Source organism: Microtus oregoni, unplaced genomic scaffold (genome assembly GCF_018167655.1).
Source record: "Microtus oregoni isolate MIOR12 unplaced genomic scaffold, Mior012 000050F_ref0000143, whole genome shotgun sequence".
NCBI lineage: Eukaryota > Metazoa > Chordata > Mammalia > Rodentia > Cricetidae > Microtus > Microtus oregoni.
In genome coordinates, this window is record NW_024543256.1 from 12648396 (window position 1) to 12670885 (window position 22490).

Sequence of the window (22490 nt, forward strand, 5' to 3'; positions counted from 1 at the left end):
CAAAAGGAAATTGTATAGTATGTGATTTTTTTTTCTCAAATAAAAGCCATTTTCAGGAGTATTTTGAGGTATGGTATTCTCAAGCTGAGGCTAGCATTGAATTCCTTAACCTCCCTAGGGCTGATAATTACAGTCATTAACTACCATGCCAGGTTTTTTGATAAAGCTGTTTTCACTGTGCATTTTTTTAGTTTTTAATCAGTTCTTTGAGAATTTTTATACAGTGTGTTTTGACCATATCCAGTCCCTTCCCCAGTAACCCCAAGATCCATGACCTTTCACTACCCACCAAACTCTGTGTCCACTTCTTTTTTTTGTAAAACCAATCAAGCGTAATTTGTGGCACCCATATAATCTCAGATGCTTTAAATTTTGAATTCATTGGTTACCTGGCATAGCAAAGATATTCAGCAAAAAATAAGCCTCAAATTTAAAATCCTTGTAAACTTGAAGTTTACTAGTTAGTGCCATTTTATTAGGAAATTTTTTAATCATTTATTTGTAACTAATATATAGTTAAATTTATTTTAAACCACTTTAGAATACTCATGCTTAAAATTATCAACATACCTGCTTTAAAATGTACCACTTTTAATTTTTTTTCTGAGAATGCAATTATCCCTCAAAAAGGACACCTGTTAAATATATTTGTATCTACTTAGTTCCTAATTGAATTTCTACTACCCAAAGGCTTAGAGCTCAGTTTTTTTTAAACAAGAATAGTAATTATATGAACCCAAAGTAATTATCTCCCCATTCTTGGATGTGACTGATTTTGAAAGTAAACAGTTTTATTGGGCTGTAATTGACAGGCAATAAACAACTCACAAGTGAAGGTTTAAAATCCACATAAGCTAATTGATGTACGCATATGCTTGCAAAACAGGTGCCATAAAGGAGTTAGGACCTCTTATTTCCTATATCACTAATTTTCTTGTCACTATAAATCAGTCTAAATATTGTAGTTTTATATAAACAAAATAATATTGTAGATATGCTTTATGTTTGGATTATTTCACTTGAGAAGTCATTCTGAGAATTAGCCATGTGTTATGTGTATGGATAGCTCATTCTCTTAATATGAATGAGTATGGTATGTGGAGAGAGTATATACAAATTTGACTATTCATTCTTCTGTTGATTGCATTTGGGTTATATCTAATTTAGAACCAGTAAAGATGATATGAACATTCATATATGTATGTCTTTATGGAGATATAGTTCCCTTTTCCTTGGCAAAATATCTAGATATGGAGTAGGCAAGTCATATAAAGTGTACATTTAGCTTTTCACTTATTTTTTAATATTATATAATTTAGTGCAACTAATGGCAAATTTATTTTTAATTGTCTGTCCTCATGCATCATACTCATTTAATGTTTTTCAGAATAGTATTATTTGTTAATGAAATCATTTGATTTAACACATTCATTGTATCAAAGAGCAGAGACATAACGGCTAGGAATGTATTACTAGCTTGCAGAATAATTTAGCTTTGATGCAAAGGTTAGGATCCAGGGCTATTTTTATGGCCATGATGACTCTACACACCATGATGGAACTATTTCATTAAGGACACATAGATATATATGGAGAGACTCAACCATATGAATTGCATTTCAAAAATGACTTTAAACACAAAATAAATAAAACAGAAAATGTGCAAAAAACGTGTGGTACAGATCTCGAGTATTGATTGTATGTGTACTAAAATATACATTACTTTGAATTTAATTTAATTTCACTTTTACTTTGGGTTTCCTAGTTTTAAGTCACAATGAGAAGTGATACACAATAGACAAATGAAATATACTGAAAAGAATAAATATTCTCCCAGTTGCTAGCAGTTTCAACAAATGACAAACACATTTCAATATTTGCATCAGAATCTGTCATGGTTCCTGCCAGTTTTTGTCTGTATTTTTCCAATGGTCACAGTATCCTTTAAAATATCTGTGTGAGAAAGTTAAATGCTGCTATGAACATTGATTTTTGTGTTCTAGTCAAAGCCTGGTCATAGGTGGATGGTGTAGGAGGTCCTTCTGTCTATGTGTTACTTTTATTGGTTAATAAATAAAGCAAACTGTCTTGGCCTAGTTGATAGGGCAGAACTTGGGTAGGCGGGGAAGACAGAACTAAATTCTGGGAGGAGGAAAGCAGAGAGAGAGAGAGAGAGCCGCCAGAGTCAGACATGCTGAATCTTTCCCAGTAAGCCACTGCCACGTAGTGATATACAGATGAATAGAAATGGGTAAAATCAAGATGTAAGAGTTAGCCAGTAAGAGGCTAGAGCTAATGGGCCAAGCAGTAATTTAATTAATACAATTTCTGTGTGGTTATTTTGGGGCTAAGCAAGCTAGGCAGCCAGAACAAACAAGTGGGCCCTCCTCCCTACAACAGCTGGACAGGCCCACAAACTCCATCTTTATTCAAGTACTCTAGAAATATCACAATTATGAATAATTTCCCTGCCTTCTGAGATGTAAATCTAACTTCCAAATCTATTTTCCTAATGACTAGGGAGCCACCTTTAAGAAAATGAACTCAAAAACAAACAAATGCAGGGTCTCTCTATGTAGTCCTGGAACTCTATGTAGGCCAGTTTGGCCTTGAACTCACAGAGATTTGCTTCCCTCTGCCTCCAGAATGCTGAGATTATAGGTGTACACCTCCATACCTTGCTTTCATCTTTTGTTGGAGGGAAGATTATAATCGACATTTTTCCCTCCTCTTTTTTTACTCCAAACCCTCCCATATAAACATCCCCATTCTCCTTCAAATTCATATTCTCTTTTTGATTAATTGTTATTGAATGTTTATATGTATATATCTTCTAAAATACAGCCTGATTATCCCTTATAATATTACTTGTATGTATGTTGTCAAGGCTGACCATTTGGCACTAGACAACCATTTGGTGTGCTTCATCCTTGGGAAGACCATCTTTCGCCCTCCCAGCTTTCCTCAGTTGCCTATAATTCTTTGTGTAGGGTTGAGGCTTTGTTGGCTTTCCCCCATCCTTTTTGGCATGTCCTTTGGTGTTGTCCTTACTATTAGTTTTAGTATTGTACATATTTTAATTATTTATTTTTGTTTTCAATACATCACTGGCTACCACAGTTTCTCCTACCTCCACTTATTCCAACTGCCCCCCCCCACTCCTCACCTCTTCTCCAGATCCACTATTCCTCCATTTCCATTCAGAAAAGAGCAGGTCTCTCAGGGATATTAACAGAAAAGGCATAAGAAGCTGCAATAAGACTAGGCATAAACCCTCATATCAAGGCTTGGTGAAGGAACCCAATAGGAAGAAAAAGGTCCCAAGAACAGGCAAAAGAGTCAGAGACAGCCCTAACTGATACTGCTGGGAGTCCCACAAGAACATCAAGATAACCACTAGGAGTGGTGGTGGTGGTACATGCCTTTAATCCCAGTACTTGGGAAGCAGAGGCTGGGGGATTTCTGAGTTTGAGGCCAACCTGGTCTACAGAGGGAATTCCAAGACAACTAGGGGTACACAGAGAAACCCTGTCTTGAAAAACAAAAAACAAAAAAAAAGAACTCAACTTAATGTAAGATGCTAAAAAAGAAAAATATTGTATATATTTATGGGGGAAATACAGTATTGGCATTCTTCTTTCCTCAGATGTCTGTCCTGTCTATGTGCTGAAACACTTTGGACTCTTTCATTTTTTTTTGGCAGACAAGCTTAATATTTCTCAAAACTTTTGAACAGAAAATTTGTAAATGTGTTAAAGAAAATTCCCATTTATTTTCACCAAATTTCTCCTATTATTTATTAATATCTTCTGTTTCTATGTTATATTTATTATAACATGAACTAAAAATCACTGCATACTTGTTAACTAAGATTCATCCTTAAATTTAGCTTCCCTTAGCTTTTACCATTTTTTTCTTTCTCCAGGATTAGCATTTAAGGCAGATGCCTAATTACATTTCAGTGTAGTTACAACATTTTAAAGAGAAGCAAGCATTTCTGCTGCTGTTCTCTAGAGCTGACAGAAGACAAAATACACAAACATGAAGTGAGTTCAGAGCCAGAGTCACTATATTAGGTGCTAAATGAATCAGCCTTTAGGGACTTGCAAAATGCTATTGTTTATTTGATTTTGTTATATTTTCTTCCTCTACTTTCCCCCAACCCCTCACTAACAGATTTTTTTTTAAAGGAAGAATACATGACTTACTTGCACTGGTGGAAAGTTGCAGAGTATTTGTTTTGAAACTTTTACAAAACCCACTAGCTAAATAGAGACACCTTTAGAGAAATAAAAACGAAGAGGCAGGGGTTCCTGGCCAAGATAAACACATGGTCAGCCATTTTGTAATATTAATTGTGTGATCTGTGATTTATTTGGGAGCTTGTGTGTGTTCCAGCATTCCTTCAGGCTATGGCCATTTATGCTAAAATAGGAATTAATTACTAGACCCTGTCTTCTAGCCTCCAAAGCCAATGTCCTTGAAAGAAGCATACAAGATATTTCACAAAGAATAGCAGATTGGCACAAATAACACAGTTCAGTAAAAAATGCTAATGATATAATTACTAGAACCAAGATCTGAATTCTTCCATGGCCTACAAATTTATCTCTAAAGGGTGTCGCTGTAAATGTAAAATGCTGAGTTTTTAATTCTAGGATTTTTTTCAAAGGCTTTTCTGTAAACAAGACTGACTGTGAATACATGTTTTCCTTCATACTGTCTTTCTTTCTTCAGGTTTTTATTATCAATTATTTTAAACTGTATACTTTATAAGCAACAGAAATATTTCTCACCATCATGAAGGCTAGGAAAGGAGTCATCAGATTTGGTGCTTTTGCATGTGTCTTCACATAGCAGAAGGGGAACAATAGCTCTCTTGAGTTTCTCTGATAAAAGCCCTAATTTCTTTCATTAGAGCAAGGCTTTTATGGCTAAAGCAATTTCCAAGTGTTCAACTGTTAACACTAATATATTTGCTGTTCATTTGCAATATATGAATTTTATTAAAAGAGAGACAAGTATTCATATTATGGAGAGGGCATTCTAGTGGACTTGTGTTTTAATCTAGTCATAGTTTTTGTGTTGTATGTGCATGTTAACAGTGCACTGCCTGAAAGTGGAATGATGATTATTAGAGATTGGGAAGGGAAAAGGCAAGGGGAAAGGGGAGGTTGCTGGATTTGGTCAGCATGTGCTATATATACATGTATAGAGTTGTCCTATGAGACCTTATTAATATTATAATTAGTACTTATGAAAAGTTTTAAAGTCCATTGTTAAGTAGCTAAAACTGAAAACAAAATTAAGTAAGCAGTCCTTGGATAGTTGAGAAGCAACCCTTCTGTCTAGACTCTCGGTCTCTGGGTGCCGCTTCATCCTATGAGTATTTGTTGCAGCTTGGAACCTCATGCTACTTCCTCAAAGGAATGAAAGGCTTTAGGTTCAACAAGGGGGATGGCAGGCTGGAAGGGACTTAAGGGAGGAAAGAGGGGATGAAAGTAATATAATTCTGCTTCAATTCAAAACATTTTTTTTAGAAACAAATAAATAAAATACAATAAGCTACCTAGAGCAAATGTTGATATTTACTAGCAGGGGGTGATCAATGATATAATGTTCCTCAATCTTCAGAGATTACAACCTCTGAAGACAGCAGTTTACCAGCGGTTTGCTCAGAATTTGAGTGTAAAACCTGGCCAAGGTTTCAGAATTATCAGTTTGTTTTGAATCACTTTGACTTCTGATGTCCTTAACACGTCTTGATTTGCACTTATTGCCGTATTCCCAATCATTTCCCTTTAAAAAAAGATGGGTGTAACTCTTTCATGTCTCGGAAACTGCTGAGAAAACATTGATCCCCAAGAAAATTAGAGCTCGTAGGGAATTATCTATTCACACTTGCCAGCCTGCCCCAAGCAATTACACCCAAACTCTTCTACTGGCTATGTAAGGCGTAATTTGTAGAAGTGGTGAGAGGTTCATGTGTGCCTTGTATTTTTCATTACATTTTCTATGATATAAAGTGATTCCAAGAAATCTTTCTGCAAGCTTCACTGTGTCTTTTCAGATAACTCAAATGATCATTTGAAGAAGAACTGACTGGGGCTGTTACTGGGAGGGGTTTGTAATTGCTGTGACCCTGCTAAAGCTGGATGGGAACTGTATTACAAAGTGCAAATAGAGAGTTCACAGAAAGGACTAGCCTTTGAGGGGGAGAATCATGAAAGGCTACTTCAGCTGTGCATGTGCACATCAATTTCTTTACTTAACATCCAAGACTCATGAGAATTAAATTTATATATATATTTTTTTTTCTTTCTTTTTTTTAAACTTTCTTTTTGTTTTATTGAGAAAAAAACAATTTCCGCCTCCTCCCAGCCTCCCACTCCTCCCCCCCACTCCCCTCCCCGTCCCCCCACTCCTCTCCCTCTCCCCCCACTCCTCTCCCCCTCCCTCTATTTTCTACCAAGATATATATTCCACGTTACTACTAAATTGCCAGATAACATTGAATCAATCTTATTAAACAAAAAATATTAGTTTTAAAGAGTGCCTGCGCCTGCAGGGATGTAAATTGCATCTGATTGGTTAAAGAACCTGGATAAATTCCACAGCAATTGCTTTGTTCCAATGGCGAATATTTTTTTTTTATTATAAATCACACGCTACAAATCACTCCATCAATGACAAATGATTTCTCCTTGGGCAATACTGCAAAACAGTTTACAGAATCTTTTATAATTGTTGCCCTCTGCTGGGAGAAAGGAGGCTGAGTAGAGAGAAGTCATGTAGCCTGGGCCAGAGATGGATGCCAGAACTTTAGCCAGTAAGCCACTGCTACATAAGAATACACAGATTAATGAAGATAGGTTAAATTAATATGTAAGAATTATCCAATAATAAGCTAGAGCTCATAGGCAGTGTTTTAAATAATACAGTTTCTGTGTGATTATTTCAGGTCTGAGTGGCCAGGACGAACAAGGGCCTGCTGCTACAGCCTTCCAAAGACATGTTCAATCTATCTTCTCGTTTATATGAAAAACGTCTTAAAATGGAAATAAGTTCATTTCCACTCTATTTCTGAAAGGCTAGAAACTCAATATAAGCTTTGTTTTGAGTAGCAATTTCTTCCTTTTGCTTTCAACTCTTTTTGGTCTTCAGTATACCTTTAAGTTGTAATATTCTCTATGAATGAATGGAGTACTGCTACAAAAAAGGAAATAGATATAACAAAATATTTTATTCTTAAAGTGACTCTATTTAAGAGCTACCAAATAACCTACTAACGGTCTATCCCTCTGGACCAGTGACATGGCTCATTTAACACTTTAAGGTACTTTCTGTCAAACCTGATGACATGGGCTCCCATGATAGAAGGAGAATACAGATTTCCACAAGTTGTCCTCAGATCTTCAAAATGCTCTGGGGCGTGCATCTCCCCACATACAAAAAACAGTATACCTTTCTAATAAAACAATATGCAGCACATGTAGTTTTCCCCATAAGGTAATTATGTGTCACTTAAAGAATTAAATATATTCTGATAAGTATACTGCAAGGCAATCACATACCATACTGTGTGGATATCATACTACAAACATGCACAGATTACGATGGTTATGTTGCAATTAGTTGTCACCTTAGAGGTACATGGTCATACATGTATCTACCATTTACCTAAATATCTTTATGTCATTCATGCCTGTGTAGAGGAACTAACTGAGAGTCCCAGAGCAAAACAATATTCTCTGTTCTGGTAACTTCACGCACACTTTTTCAGTGCCTTTAAGCACACCACATATTCTCCATCTTCCCATAGGGAGGCTTCCAAAGTAATTTCCCATTTCACTCACTTTCAGCCCAGAAGGAAGATCATGAAGCAATTTTCATGTGATTTCAATGAATTTCAAATATAACACATATGAGTAAGCAAATTTTGACAAATCACACAAAGGTTTCAAGATAAAATAAAACCTTGGTAGGCAGCATGGCTTTAGCCCAGGTCAGTCTTAATTGCCATTAATCTTAGAACTGCCATTTCTCTGAAGTATTCTTTTGTGAGGACTGGTATCCACCGAGCTTTAACCTGAATACATGCATAAGATAGTTAAAGTCTATCTAAGACACTTTAGTTATTTCTCCTTATTTCCTGAGTGTACTTAGATGCCCGAGCCTCAACTATACTGTCTTGAATTGTATGATTTGTTGGGCAAGAACATATAATATAAATAATAATAATAGTAATACTGCTATTTTGCATTGTTATAATACTCAGAATATTGCATTGCAGTCAGTCTCATCCTAGTCAGCTAAGATAAAGAGTATTATCTTTATTTGGCAACTAAAGAAACAGAGGTTTAGAGATTAAGGAATAACTTCTCTTCAGCAGTTTACCAGTACAGTTACGGTAGATTGAATTAATAAAAGCATATCTTTCAAGAATCTTTAATTGGCCAAAATATTTTGTTGCATTAAACATTTAGGCTGCAGAGAGACAAAAGTTCCCCGGAATCGAAAGAGTGAAAGTCAGTATGGAGTGAGGATAAGCAGTCCTGCCATTAATCAGGGTGGGACGACAGACAGATAAAGCTAGCTGCAAAGTTAACAGAAAACACGGAGCAGTTGTAAAATGTTAGAAGGACCCATCCTCCCCCAAGTGATAACTGCTTTTCTACCAATGATGCCCAGCTCTGCTTTGCTATCGGCATTTAGTGTCAAGGATACCCAGAAGTTAAGCCACCCTCACCTCGTGACAAAATCCAAGCCAAAGTTAATTCCCCTTTCTCTGATACCACTCCAGAAAACATCCCAGAAATCACCAATTCTTCTTTATGATCCCCTCAGAATCTTAAAATCTTAATGTTACACTTTTTTTTTTTTTTTGGTAAATCGACGATCAGTTGGCAGCTGCTTGACTCCCTCTCCTCAATGTATTGAGTCAATAAATCTGATCTGCTCAGACTACAGACTTGATGCTGGTCTTGGACTAACAAAGATTTAATAGAAAAATAGAAGGAAACACATAACATCAAAAGAGAGATTTATTCAATTGAAAGTATTTTTTTTAAATATGCCTCCTGTCTTTCATATTCTCAGCCATCATCTCAGGGCAATGATTGCTATTAATTCAGAATAATAACCCAGACACTCTGCATGAACTAAGACATCAAAGGAGGAGTCAATTTGGTTGAAGGGGGTATTTACAGCCAATGGAAATTGGATTTAGACATCATAGTACTATTTACCTCGATTAAGAAACCAACACACTTTTCTATTTAAATTGCAGGTGAACAGAAAATTCAGTTAGCCAGAATCCCCAGGCCCATCCAATTCAATTAACCAATATTTCATTGCATCCATGTTCTTTATCTACATGTCATGTCATGTTGCCATTCCCTTTCGGAGTGCTTTTTCTCGGTTTTGATCTTCAGGTGAGCAGAAAAAGGACATCTACAGAATCGTAGAGTTCCTACTCTCATTTCACTGCTTACTATTAGATGCAGAGTCCCAAGTTTACAATTCTTCAGACTATGATTTCAAACTAACACAAAATAGACACACTTTTAGTAGAAACTGCTTCCAACCTTGACCAGACCGATGATAAATGATATGACACCCTTTTGATATGCTGGGCAGTACCATTAAGCTGCAGCTCCTAGTCAGTCACACCATCATGCAATCATTTATATACTGGACTGTGACATGGCCTGAATGTGTAGGTCAGAGGACAATTTTCAGGGGTTGTCTCCTTCCACCTTGTCTATGTAGTTTCTCTTTCATTTCTATCATGCTGCATACGCGAGGCCAGTGAGCCTGCAAGCTTCTAAGTAAGTTTTCTGTCTCTGCTTCCCCTCTAACTGGAAACTGCATCAGGATTTTTATATGAATTAAAGGGATTGAGCCCAAATCATCAGGCTTTTGTGGCAAGTGACTTTACCTGCTAAGCCATTCTATTGATCCTATTCTTTACTCTCTGGGCATGATCTCATTAGTGGCAGCAATGGAGTCTGTGAAATGTACCTACAACGATGCAGATGGATTGTGGCCTCACGGGTAGTAAACTGACAAGTAAATTACTAAAAGCCCTGCTGCTACTGGAAGAAACTTGAAAGTAGAAGCCCTCACCCAGTTTACATGTTCCATTGCTTCCGTAACCCCTGTCAGACACCAAAAATCCACAGATAGAAAAAGGCACAGTTATGTGCATGTATCTTATGTATTTCCCAAATATTTTTAACTTAAGTAATAAATTTTATGCATATTCATGGCATAAGGCATAATGATTGAATACAGGTATAAATTGTATAACATGTAAATCAATTTTAATAAACCTATCACCTTAAATATTTATCGTTTCTTAATAATGAAAACTTTCAACATCCATTTTTTTCTAATTTTTGAAATATCCCTTTCTATTGTCTATAACCACCTATTCTACAGTAATATGTTGGAACTACTTATGCCTATCACAGTTATGTTACTTCACACTGTTTGGTCAGTATGTCCTGATCTTCTCCCACCTCTGAGAACCATTATTTTTTCTTCTATGAAATCAAATTAAAATATTCTATACATTCTGGGTTGTGGTGATGCACTGCTTTAATCCCAGCACTTGGGAGGCAGAGGCAGGCCAATCTCTGAGTTCAAGGCCAGGTTGGTCTGTAGAGTGAGTTCTGGGACAGGCTCCAAAGCTACAGAGAAACTCTATATTGGAAAAAAAAATCTACACAGGAGCTAGGGAGATGGTTCAGTAGTTAAGAGCACTTGCTACTCTTCCAGAGAACTGAGGTTCAGTTTCTCGCACCCACATGGAGGCCATTGAAACGCCAGTTCTGGAGAATCAGGCTCCCTCTTCCGGCCTCCACAGGCACTGCTTGTACATGGTGCACATATATATGTTGACTGAGGTTTCTGTCCCTCCTGGTCCCACAGCCCCTTAGCCCCAAAGAAACACACAGAGGCCTACATTAATTATAAACTGATTGGCCTATTAGCTCAGGCTTCTTATTAACTTTTATATTAGCCCATAATACGTGTGTGTGTGTGTGTGTGTGTGTGTGTGTGTGTGTGTGTGTGTTAGACACGTGGCTTGGTACCTTTATTAAGCAAGGCAGTCACATCTTGCTTGCTGTGTGTCTGGCTTCCTTTGTGTCTTGGTGAGGACTTCAGACTAAATCTTTCCTGTTCTCAGGATTCTCCTGTTGTCCTTGCCCCACCTCTACTTCTTGCCAGGTTGTCCCATGTATACTTCCTGCCTGGCTACTGGCCAATCAGCATTCATTTAAAACATAATTGACAGAATATAGTGTTTTATTAAAAGTAATACAAGTGACAGGATAAAAGACTATTGTCCCACAGCATATGTAGACGCAGGCAAAACATTCATACACACAAAAAATTTCTATAGATGAGAGAGATCATGCAGAAGTCATCATTTCCATACACCTAAAATCACCCCAGTTTATTTATAATATTACATACAATGTAAATGCTATATACAACATTGTTATACTGCATGAATCATAGAATGATGATAAGAAAATTCTTACATGTTTAATACTAGGATTATTATTTCCAAATATTTTCAATCTCTGTCTTAATCTGTGGATGCAGAACCCAGAGAAAAGGGCAGCTCAGAGTTATTTATTGCTTAATTTCTCCTTTCCTTTTATTTCCATAGTTAAATATTCTTGCAGGGAATCAATAATGAAAAGTTAAAAAGTGTTAATTTTATTGATATATCTGAGCTCATCACAATTCTAAGTATATGGAGCTTTAAAAATATTTCTTTATTGGCACTGATTATACCAAATTAACTCATGTAGTACCTTGCTAGCATTATACACATACATTCAGATTTAATTTTTTAAAGGCTTAACTTATGGAAATATCAAAATGAAAAGTAGAGTTCTTCTTTATCTCTGTCCCCTAAACAGCAACATTATGGGTACACTGGTTAACTCTGACATATCCTTATCATATAAAGTCTGCCGTTTACACCAGCATCCATTCCTGGTATTGTTCATTCCTAATATTTCAGCAAATGCAAAGTGATAGGTTATTTACCAATATAGTATCATGTACAATTCTTTCATTAACCTCATAAACCACCCACATATTTGTCTCTCTCCTTCCAAATCACATGATCAGTCTCCTGATGTTTGTACTATAATTGCTCTTTCTAAAACATTGTAGAGTTGGAATCCAATATAAATAGTTTTTCCTTTTACTTTTTTTTTTAGCTTTTTTACAACATACAGCACATAACTTGTTCAGATTGACTTTTTTACTTATTTAAATGCATTTGTGGGTTTTCTGTGTCATTCCATGATGTTCTACTATGCTTTAAAGACATCACATCTGACTTATTTTTATCTGGTTTTCCTGATGTTACGGCACTGTCCTCAAGCCTTCGGTCCTACTGCCTCTGTCTCCCAAGTGCTGGAGCTGCTATTGGACCCAACAACTCTTTGCTATTATGATACTTTTTGGAAAGACAAAGATAAATGAGTTATTTATTAGGCATATTTAATAGCGATTTATTATCTTTATAAGAAATGAGAAGATACATGGATAAATTTTATGTGATTTTCATCACAGTAAAATGATTAGCAGAAAAATACAGAGAACTCTTATGCATCCCTCTGTACCTCTTTCCGTTTTTCCCTATCATCACTATCTTGCATTATTGTGGGGTATTTGTTACAATTCACAGAAAAACTATCACGCAATATTGTGAACTAAGGCTCATAATTTACACTGGGAATCACCCTTTGTAATCTATAGTTCTATGGACTTGGAACGCTTATAATTCCTATAGCAAACATTGTAGTATCATACTCAGAAGTTAGCTGTCTCATAAATCCTATTTTCTGCTTCAATTCACCCTCACTTCTTCACTGAAACCCCCAGTAACCAGACATTTTTGAAATTTTCCCCCTTCCTTTTTCCCAATTCCAATGCTTCTACATAACCTCTCCCCACTCTACTTCAACTTTGTGGCCTTTTTTTCAGTAATTGTTATTGAATACACATATACATACAGACTACACTCAGTCTGTATAATATCACTTTTATGTATGTTTTCCAAGCTAATTAATTTGTATTGGATAACTAGTTGGTGTGCTCTTTCCTGGGAAAGGCTATTTCTTTATGAAGTTAACTTGTCTATTGTTGTTATTCTGTTCAGCTCATTTTTAGGCAGTTATGTTGGTGAGACTTAGTGAGTGTAGTTTCTGAATTATTGGCTAATTTTACTCTTTGTAATATTTTGTCTTCATGTAATTGTGATCATATACTGCGTAGCCTTTTCAATCATCTCAACTTTTGCAAAATGGGTTTTTTAATCTTAATGAAATACAACTTAGCATGTTTTTCCTTTTATGAACTGTACCTTACTCTTGTATCTAAATTATTAAATATTAAAGGTTACCTACATGGTTTCTTGTGCTATATTCTGTAAGTTTTACAGTTTTGTACTTTACAGAATTATAATTTACGTTGCTTCTGGAAAAAATATATAAATCAATGTCTACATTATGTTTTATATAGGGATGTTAGTTTTTCTGAAAATGCAGTATTTTCCCACTATGTTATCATTGCTCTATTCTCAGGGTTTCATTCACTGAGTTTAGGCTGACTCTTGTGTGGGAATTACTTGGGTATCTGTTCTGTGGTTTCTATTTTTGCTTTTTGGTTAAGTAATATTTTCAGTCATCATTGCCTGGACTGAGAGCTTTATGGCAAAATTTAACTCAGTAGTGTCTTTGTTCTGACCCTGTTCTTTCAAATGTTATGTTGGTTATTCTGTGTCCTTTGTCTTACTAGCTTCCGAGTGTTAATTAGTATACATAAAGTAATTTAGGAAGCTTTGTTGGTATTTTGGTTTGAATATGAAATGTCCCCACAAGCTTGTCTGTTGAACTTTTGATGAACTAATTGATGGCACTATTTGCGGAAGCAGATGAACCTCTAGGAGACAGGAGCTAGCTGAAGGAAGTAGGTCATAGAAATCATGCTTATGAAGGTCATTGTTGGTCCCTGGTTCGTCTTCTGATTCTGTTTTCTCCTGTTTCTTACAGTTATACCAAAATACTACAAATTTCTAGAAATATGTTTATTTAGATCTTTGACTTATCAGAGTTTGGGACTTTTCTTTAGATATTTTATGCATTTTTAACTTAAGCTGAAATATTGCCCTTTGGGGGATACTAATGTAACAATGGTATACTTTGAATTTCACATTTCAATTTCTATTTTAAGTGACATAGAAAAAATAGCAATTGACTTATATTTATTCATCTGACAACTCTTTAGTTCCAGGGGATTTTTATTGTTGCTTTGGGATTTTCCTCCCAAAAGTCAATCATATCTGTAGACAAAGTTTTTAAAGTATATTTTCTTCATTTTTGAGAATGTCTATTTTTTGTGGGGGCTTTGAGACAGGGTTTCTCTGTGTAACAGCTCTGATTGCCCTGAAACTCACTCTGTAGACCAAGCTGGCCTCAAACTCACAGAGATCTGCCTATCACTGCCTTCAGAGTTCTGGGATTAAAGGTGTGTACCACTACCACCAAGCTGAGAGTTTCTTATAAGTATACAGTATATTTTTAAAGCATCCATGCTCACCCCCCTCTCCTACTCCATCCCAATCTCTTCCTCCAAATCTCTTTTGCCAACATTACGCCCTATATTTATAATTCACTATATCCACCAATGCTATGTGTATGTGCACAGGAGCAGGACCATCCACTGAGGCACAGACAACTGACAAGTTGTCACATCCTTGCGAACAACTGCCCTTCTTTTCCTGAGCAACTGCCAACTTCCAAGAGTTTCCTGTGTTCCATCCACCATCCATGTTGGAATTTTGACAGGTTTCATACTGTTCTGATCTGGTTGGGGCAATCGCAACCGCTATGAGTTGAGTTGATGAGTGCAGAAACCCTGTCATGTCCAGAAGACACTGCCTTTCAGCAGTCCTCCCTAACCTTTAGCCCTTACGATCCTTCTGTCCCCTCCTTGAAAGTTGTCCCTGAGCTTTGGATGCTAGGAGAGTGATATAAATGCCCCATTTAGGACTGAGTACCCCACAGTATTTCTTTTTTTCCATTTTTCAACACAAGGTTTCTCTGTGTAACCTGGCTGTCTATGAACTCGCTCTATAGACCACGCTGGCCTCAAACTCATAGAGATCCGACTCTCCCTGCCTCTCAAGTGCTGGAATTAAGGGTGTGAGCCACTGCCGTCCGGGAGCAGCAAAGTTTTAGAGATAAAATAGTTCCTTGCCAACAGCAGCTAACTTTATAGCTTCAGAAAATGTGTGTGGAGAAGTTCTGTGTGTGAGGAGGAAAAAGAAAATAAAAGTGAATCTGAAAGAAATAAAATAGATCATTAAATCTCATTTACCATTCTTTATACAGATGCTATTATCTGTTGACTTAAGAACAGAAATGCCCAACAGAATTTTCTGTGTAACGGAATGGTCTATTGCTCTGCTGTCCCATAAATGGCCTCTAGACACATTGGCTATTGGGCACCTGCATGAATCTAAAAAGCTTTTCTCATGGAGAAAGATGGCTGTCTCAGTAAGGGTTTCTATTCATGTGCTAAAACACCATGACCAAAATCAGCCTGGGTTGGAAAGGTTTATTTCATCTTACAGCCTGTAGTCCATCATCCAGAGAGGTCAGGGCAGGAACTCAAGGTAGGAACCTAGAAGCAGAAGCTGATGCAGAAACCGTGGAGTAGTGCTTTTTATTGGCTTGTTTCTCATAGTTTATTCGCCCTGCTCACCCCACTTTGATCCCAGCACTCAGGAAGCAAAGGCAGGTGGATCTCTGTAAGTTTGAGGCCAGCCTGGTCTACAGAGTGAGTCCCAGAACAGCCAGGGCTACACAGTGAAACCCTGTCTCAAAAACAACAACAAAACCACAGTCTGTCTCCAAGGCACCAAAGACAAGGCATAGGTGGCCAGTGACCTAACACATTCCTTGGCCTTGGCTGTTTCTCTCTTAGGCACTTTTCACCACTTGGTGGTACTCTATAGCAAGGTCCTTGTCTTTAATCTCCCTCCAACAATCCCTCAAGTCTCCTGGTTTCTACCACTCTGTTTTTGAAGTGACTTCTGCACTATCTCCCCCAGAGCCAGGGAGGCCCTGCCCTGAGGCCAGATATCCACAACCTGACTAACCTGTCTAAGGGACAGCTGTCCCCTAAAGGAGGGTTTGCACTCGGCTCTGCATACTGTACAGGTGGTGGCAAACAGACCATCCTGCCCCCGAGGATACCCTGTGTAGAGGAGAACTAAGGTTACTGAACAGATGGATCCTGGATTACCTCAGCAGGCTCTGTCTTCAGAAAATTCCTTAAATGGAAAAAGGCAGCAGAGGAGTTGGTGTGGAAGACACTTGAAAGACAACAGCCACTTGGGAAGGAAAAGGTCAAAAGCCAACACAGGCAACTCTCAACTGAAAAAATGCCTCCATAAAATCTGCCTGCAAGCAACACTGGGGTGCATTTTTCTCTTTCTTTCTTTCTTTCTTTCTTTCTTTTCTTCTAAGTGTTCAAGTACCCACAAGTGGTTTTTAGTTCACAAAATTGTTTGCACTAAAAATGATTTTCTATATCAGCACAGCACTTACACCAGAGCACCCCCAAAGGAGCTTATTCTTGGTGACATCCTGACCTAACCCAGAATGACTAGCACAAGTCATGGCCAACAACTGTCAGGTAGTAAAACCACACGAAGCCACTATGCTTGTAATTTGTTGCCGTAGAAAGAACCAGAAACTGGGGGCGTGGAAGCTTCCCTCATTTTTCCATTTCCTCAAAAGCTTGTCTTCGTCACAAGTCCACAGTGGGAGCCGAAGCCACCCCATGGAGACTGGTTTTCAGAGACCAGCCTGTCAGTGACCAGCAAGGAAAAACGCTCCAGGTTGACCACAAGATTAAGATGGCCTGTGGTCTGTGTACCTAATGTGAGGCTAAGCTAAGGTCAACACAGGCGCGCTGGGAATGTTCTGGGCCAAAGTTCAAAACTGATGCCAACACGGGCAATCTCGAGGCAGGAGAATGAATTAGAAAGCATCATTCCTTTTAAAAGAAAATGTAGCGAAGGTGCCCAGAAGGTGGCTGCAGCTGAGGCCATGTCCTGTCCGGACCTCAAGGACAGGCCAGCACAGATGCCTGGATGCCGACACTCCTCCTCTTCCACAAAATTGAACCAGTGGAATGGCTGCATGTGGAGGACTGAATTCAGCAACAGAGACAAAGAGACCTAGTGAAATCCTAAGTTTCGGGACACAACACAGCAAGAGAAAGAGAGTGCCCCAGGCCTTGTCTTGGGGCACCCTGGTTAAGAAGGGGAAATCTACTCCAATTGGCAGAAGTAAAACGCTAAGAGAACAGGTCTCTCTCAGCCACCCCGCTAGTGCAGTAGCTGGCATCACGTAGTCATGCTTCTTAAAGAGCTAAGCGACTTGGCGTCACTCAGCTCCTGATCTTTAGAAAAGGAGTACGGTACATTTCCCAGAGAAATTTGGGGGAACCGATGCTAGGAACCATCTCAGGAATGGTACGATTATTTGTACTGCACCAAGGGTGGAAACCTCCTCATATTCCCATCTCCAGAACACTGCAGTCCGGCATCAGCGGTTGGTAGACTGCCCTGAGACGCGCTTGGCTCTGGGAATGTCGCTAGCACGAACTGGTTGAGAATTCTGTGCTGTAGGCAATGCAAGCTGTGATGTAGAGGGCAGTAGAGTCAGTCAGTCAGGGAGCCTGCCCTCTGGGTCTAGGGACGTAACTAAAGGTTTCTAGGGCGTACCATGTGCAGGAAAACCAGGATCGAGAGTGGCGGATCCTAAGATTCAAAAGGCCCCACTCCCAACACAGAACGCCGCAGTTCCATGCCCCACGAAAACCACAAGAGTATCTGGGGGTCTGCAACTCTGCTTTGCACTGTCCTTGGTTTGCACAGCCTAATAACCTCCCGAGAGAATCTCTGCCTGGTGCCACCCAGCTGAAACGAAGCTTAGCTAACTTTTGCCACCCTCCTTTATGCTGGATACTTGGCAAGTTCTGAAACAGAAAGAATATGAATCTCCATGGCAAACCCTAAGAAGCCGCACAGTGAAGCAGTGCTCAGCATACACCATGATCATCCGCTTCTTTTGCTTTTCTAGTCACTAGTCACCTCGGCTGGGGAAAATCGTTTTTCCTTTTAAAAATATTATTTCTCTATGTTTTTTCTTTTGTGTATTTTATTTTTTAATCCTTTTCTGTCATTCTCCTGATTACTGAAGATGTTATTATATTTAAATCTTTTCTGTGGTGCCACAAGCCTCAGGCCCTCTGTGCACTGGCTAGGCTCTCTGCTAATGAGGTACACTACTAACTAGTCCAGTTGAGAGTAATCATAGCAAACTCCAGCCTCTATCCATTCCTGTTCAAACACTACTTCAACTTAAAGAATAGGAAGACAACACCCCTGAGTCATGGATCCTTCCACAGGCAGCGTCAACTATGAGGAACTCCGTTACAATTCCAGAGCAGATATCAAAATGAAAGCAGAAAGAAATTATGTGTTCTTTCTTTGTTTCTTTGTTTTGCTCAGTGATGCCCTAAATTCTTTTTTCCAAAGGTTTTCTGTTAGCATATGTTAATTAATTTTAACAGTGATGAATTATGGGACACCTTATAACTGCCCTTCCTTCCTTCCTTCCTTCCTTCCTTTCTTTATTTCTGTTTTTCAAGACAGGGTTTCTCAGTATAGTCCTGGCTGTCCTGGAACTCATTCCATAGACCAGGCTAGCCTTAAATTCACAGAGATCCTCCTGCTTCTGCCTTCTAAGTGCTGGGATTAAAGACGTGCGCCACTACTGCCAGGCTTAAAGTAATTTTTTTTTACTTTACTGTATCTTACAGATCCAACTTCTAATGATGAAGCTTCCCACATAACTTCTTTCTTTTTGGGAACAGAAAGGAAGGAAGAAAAGGAAGAGTCAGAGCTGTTGATACATTGGGATAGGATCTTTCCACTCTCTTGAAACTTTCCACCTTTCCTTCATTTTGTTTCACCAGTTCTCTCAGTGAGAAACCTCCCCACTGCTATGTGTGTAGTGTTTCTGTAGATTGCAATACCAACTCTCCCCACTGGATACCAAATCTATAAAGAAAAGCATTTAAAATTATTTCAAGGCTGCATTTGAACTCAGTGACTAACCTCTTACTCGAAAATACTGTCAAATGTAACTACTGCATGAGAATATTCTGAAGCATATTTGTAAAAACACTTTTAGCAAGAAATTGTTTAAATGGAAAACTCCATGTATCTCTTTTAAATGTTTGTTTTGTTGTTGCTCCTGTTGTTTATGAGTGGAGGTGTGTAGAAATGTTCATTAGTGCTTTGGAAAGTTGTCTTGCTGCCAGTGGTTAAAAAAAAATATGATACTGGAAAAAGAAGATCATCAGTAAAATGTGCATCTGTAAACCATGTTTCTCTTTTCAAATGGCTTGTACCAAGCTGTTTGATATCCCCCTTCCCAACAACATGTGCTGACTGTGATTACTCAGAAGCAGTCCATAACGTAGGACAGATTTGTTGTGGCAAATGTCGCCATGCTTCCATAAGCACTGCTTTTGCTAGAGGACACTGTACATTAGAAAGGGCCTTTTGCTCTGCTTAGTAAAGACTGCTTTCTGGTGCAGTACCGTGTCCAAGTCTCTATTTGTTAAACACACATATATGGGCTCCCCTTTATGGCAGATGAGACTGTTGGAAGTGAGATCTCAAAAGGATTAATGCATGGGATAGACAAACCTAGAGGCAATATGAGTATTTTTCTACCAGGAAGAAAGCCATAACATATTCAACAAGTTTTCAAAATTACAACACAAAAGTTTGTTTATAATTCTCTGGCCTCCTTTCCTCTTTACCAGTCATTCTATTCCATTACCATCTTCATCTCTAACTCCATCCTTTAGTCTTCGTCCTTGAACCAAAAAGCAAAGGATCGTTCCTATTTAATTCATGAATACACATCACTTCCCTATCTGTTAGTTTGAAGGACAATATCGAGGACCTAATGTTGCGAATGGCCAGAGCATCTTCTGATAAATAAGGCGATTGTGATGCTGGAAGAGATTCTCTGCTGTCTCTCTCGCACAATCTCTCATGTTGATAGCACACACATACATAATTTCTGTAATATTTTAGCAGTTGAAATAGGATTCATGTGGACCAGTAGTATTTGTTAGTTAAAAGTTGTAAATATAAAACACAGAAAAGAAGGAGGAAAGTATACCAAACTCAGAAGTAAAATAACCATTTATTAAAGGACTTCTGTTTATTTTTCATCAACTGGTTGATTACTTGTTTACTAAACTAACTAGTTTGTAAGTTTGTTTTCAGTTAAGTGATTAAATAAACAAAACGTATTGAAAGACAGCTAAACTCTGAAGAAGTCAAAGTTTGTATGGGTCATCAGTACACTGTAAGTAATAATAAGGCAAAGAAAATAATAATTTAATCAGTTCATAATTTCTAAATTGTTGCAGACATGGGTTTTCTGAACGTGCAGTACCAAAGAGAAAATGCAATGGACATTAGTGAAAGACTAGATCTAGAATGCAAACCTAATGCTTTAAAGATTGGCAATGCCTTTGTTTTACTCTTTCTCTCTTTCTGTGATTTATAGCATACATTGAAGATCTCACAAGATGCATTGAGCAAAGCAGAAGACTTATTATCGTGCTAACTCCAGACTATATACTCCGATGGGGATGGAGTATTTTCGAACTGGAAAGCAGACTCCACAACATGCTCGTCAGTGGAGAAATCAAAGTGATTTTGATTGAGTGTACAGAATTAAAAGGAAAGGTGAATTGCCAGGAAGTGGAATCGCTAAAGCACAGCATCAAACTTCTATCACTGATCAAGTGGAAGGGGCCCAAAAGCAGCAAATTAAATTCTAAGTTTTGGAAGCACTTAGTGTATGAAATGCCCATCAAGAAAAAAGAAATGCTATCCCATTGCCATGTGCTAGACTCTGCAGAACAGGGGCTTTTTGGAGAACTTCAGCCTATCCCTTCAATTGCCATGACGAGTACCTCAGCCACAATGGTGCCATCGCAAGCTGATCTCCCTGATTTCCACCATTCGGATTCAATGCAAATGAGGCACTGTTGCAGAGGATACAAACACGAGATGCCAACCAACACCCTGCCAGTACCTTCCTTAGGCAACCACCATACTTACTGTAATTTGCCACTGACACTACTCAATGGACAGATACCCCTTAATAATCCCCTGAAAGAGACTGAGGAATTCTCAAGAAACAATTCCCTACTGCCATTATCATCCAAAGAGCTTAGCTTCACCAGTGATATTTGGTAGTGAGAAAAAAATATCAGTGTCTCTGAACATGATAATATGGAATTTGTGCTACGCTATACTGAGCATAAATGGCACCTAAGAGCATCAAGATGCTGAAAATGTGAAAAAAAAGGCACAAAAATCATGTTTATACTTAACTATTTTTGTTTACATTTATAGAATAGTCGGGGAATAGAAGGTCTTGATTTTGTAGTACAGCACCTTGTCCCAATGTACAGTTTTATTTTTTCCTGAAAAGAAAAAAAAACTGAATTGTGTCCTTTTCAAGTAGGTTTTATGGCACCACATGAACTGCCCGTGTTTAGTAGTTCAGCATTTAAACATATTTTTCAAAAATAAAAAAGGAAATCCTAGAGACTCAATGAATTTGAAAATTGTAAATGAATGTTTAAGAGAAAAGAGAACTTCTATAGAACAGCTAAAAACAGTTGGGAATAACAAAGGAAAAAATATTGATGCAGCCAATTGGAAGGTTGTTTATCCAGGAAGATCAGCTGAGAAAAGTATGATTGAAACTCTTCAACATAATGGACAACTCCTGTAGACTAAACCAACAGCCTGAAATAACCGCTTTCAGTTCTATTAGACAAGCACATCAACTGTAGCCAAACTGGTAGGTAGGTAATCTACGTGCATTCCTGAAGCAAATGAATGGTCAGCTCTAAACTCTCTAAAGATGATTTTTAGTGAGCCTTTCTGGATCATTAAAAAAAAAAAAAACAACAACATTTTTACAACATTGAAAATGTACCTTAAAGTACACCTTTTCTTGTTTCCTAAAAACATTTGCATTTACCTGTTTTTCCCTCCAACACTCTTGTGATCTTCTCTAAGATTTCTGTGAAGATGTGGGCATTGCCCTACTTGTTTTTCAGCCTCATTGCAAGTTGAACTTAAACATATATTGACCGCAAATATCTGCAGTTGAAAAGAAGTAACGACACTGTTCAGAAATGAAGTGCTAAGTTATTCACGTTTACTACTAAGAGAGCAGCCACTGCAGACGTTTTCTTCTCAACCTAGTTGTGAAATGGACTATCCTGTACATACAATGAATCTTTTCGGCTACGTACAAAGCTCCCACAGAAGT

At 38.0% G+C, this 22490-nt stretch overlaps 1 protein-coding gene across 1 annotated transcript in view; it reads left to right on the plus strand.

Moving 5' to 3' along the window:
• Nucleotides 1-21400, plus strand: part of LOC121437110 (X-linked interleukin-1 receptor accessory protein-like 2) — a 573807-nt gene extending 552407 nt beyond the window's left edge. Inside the window, exons 7-8 of the mRNA XM_041636947.1 lie at nt 17473-17657; nt 20703-21400. Coding sequence (XP_041492881.1) covers nt 17473-17657; nt 20703-21400 — 883 coding nt within the window. The remainder of the gene's footprint in view (nt 1-17472; nt 17658-20702) is intronic.
• The last annotated feature ends 1090 nt before the right edge of the window (nt 21401-22490 follow it).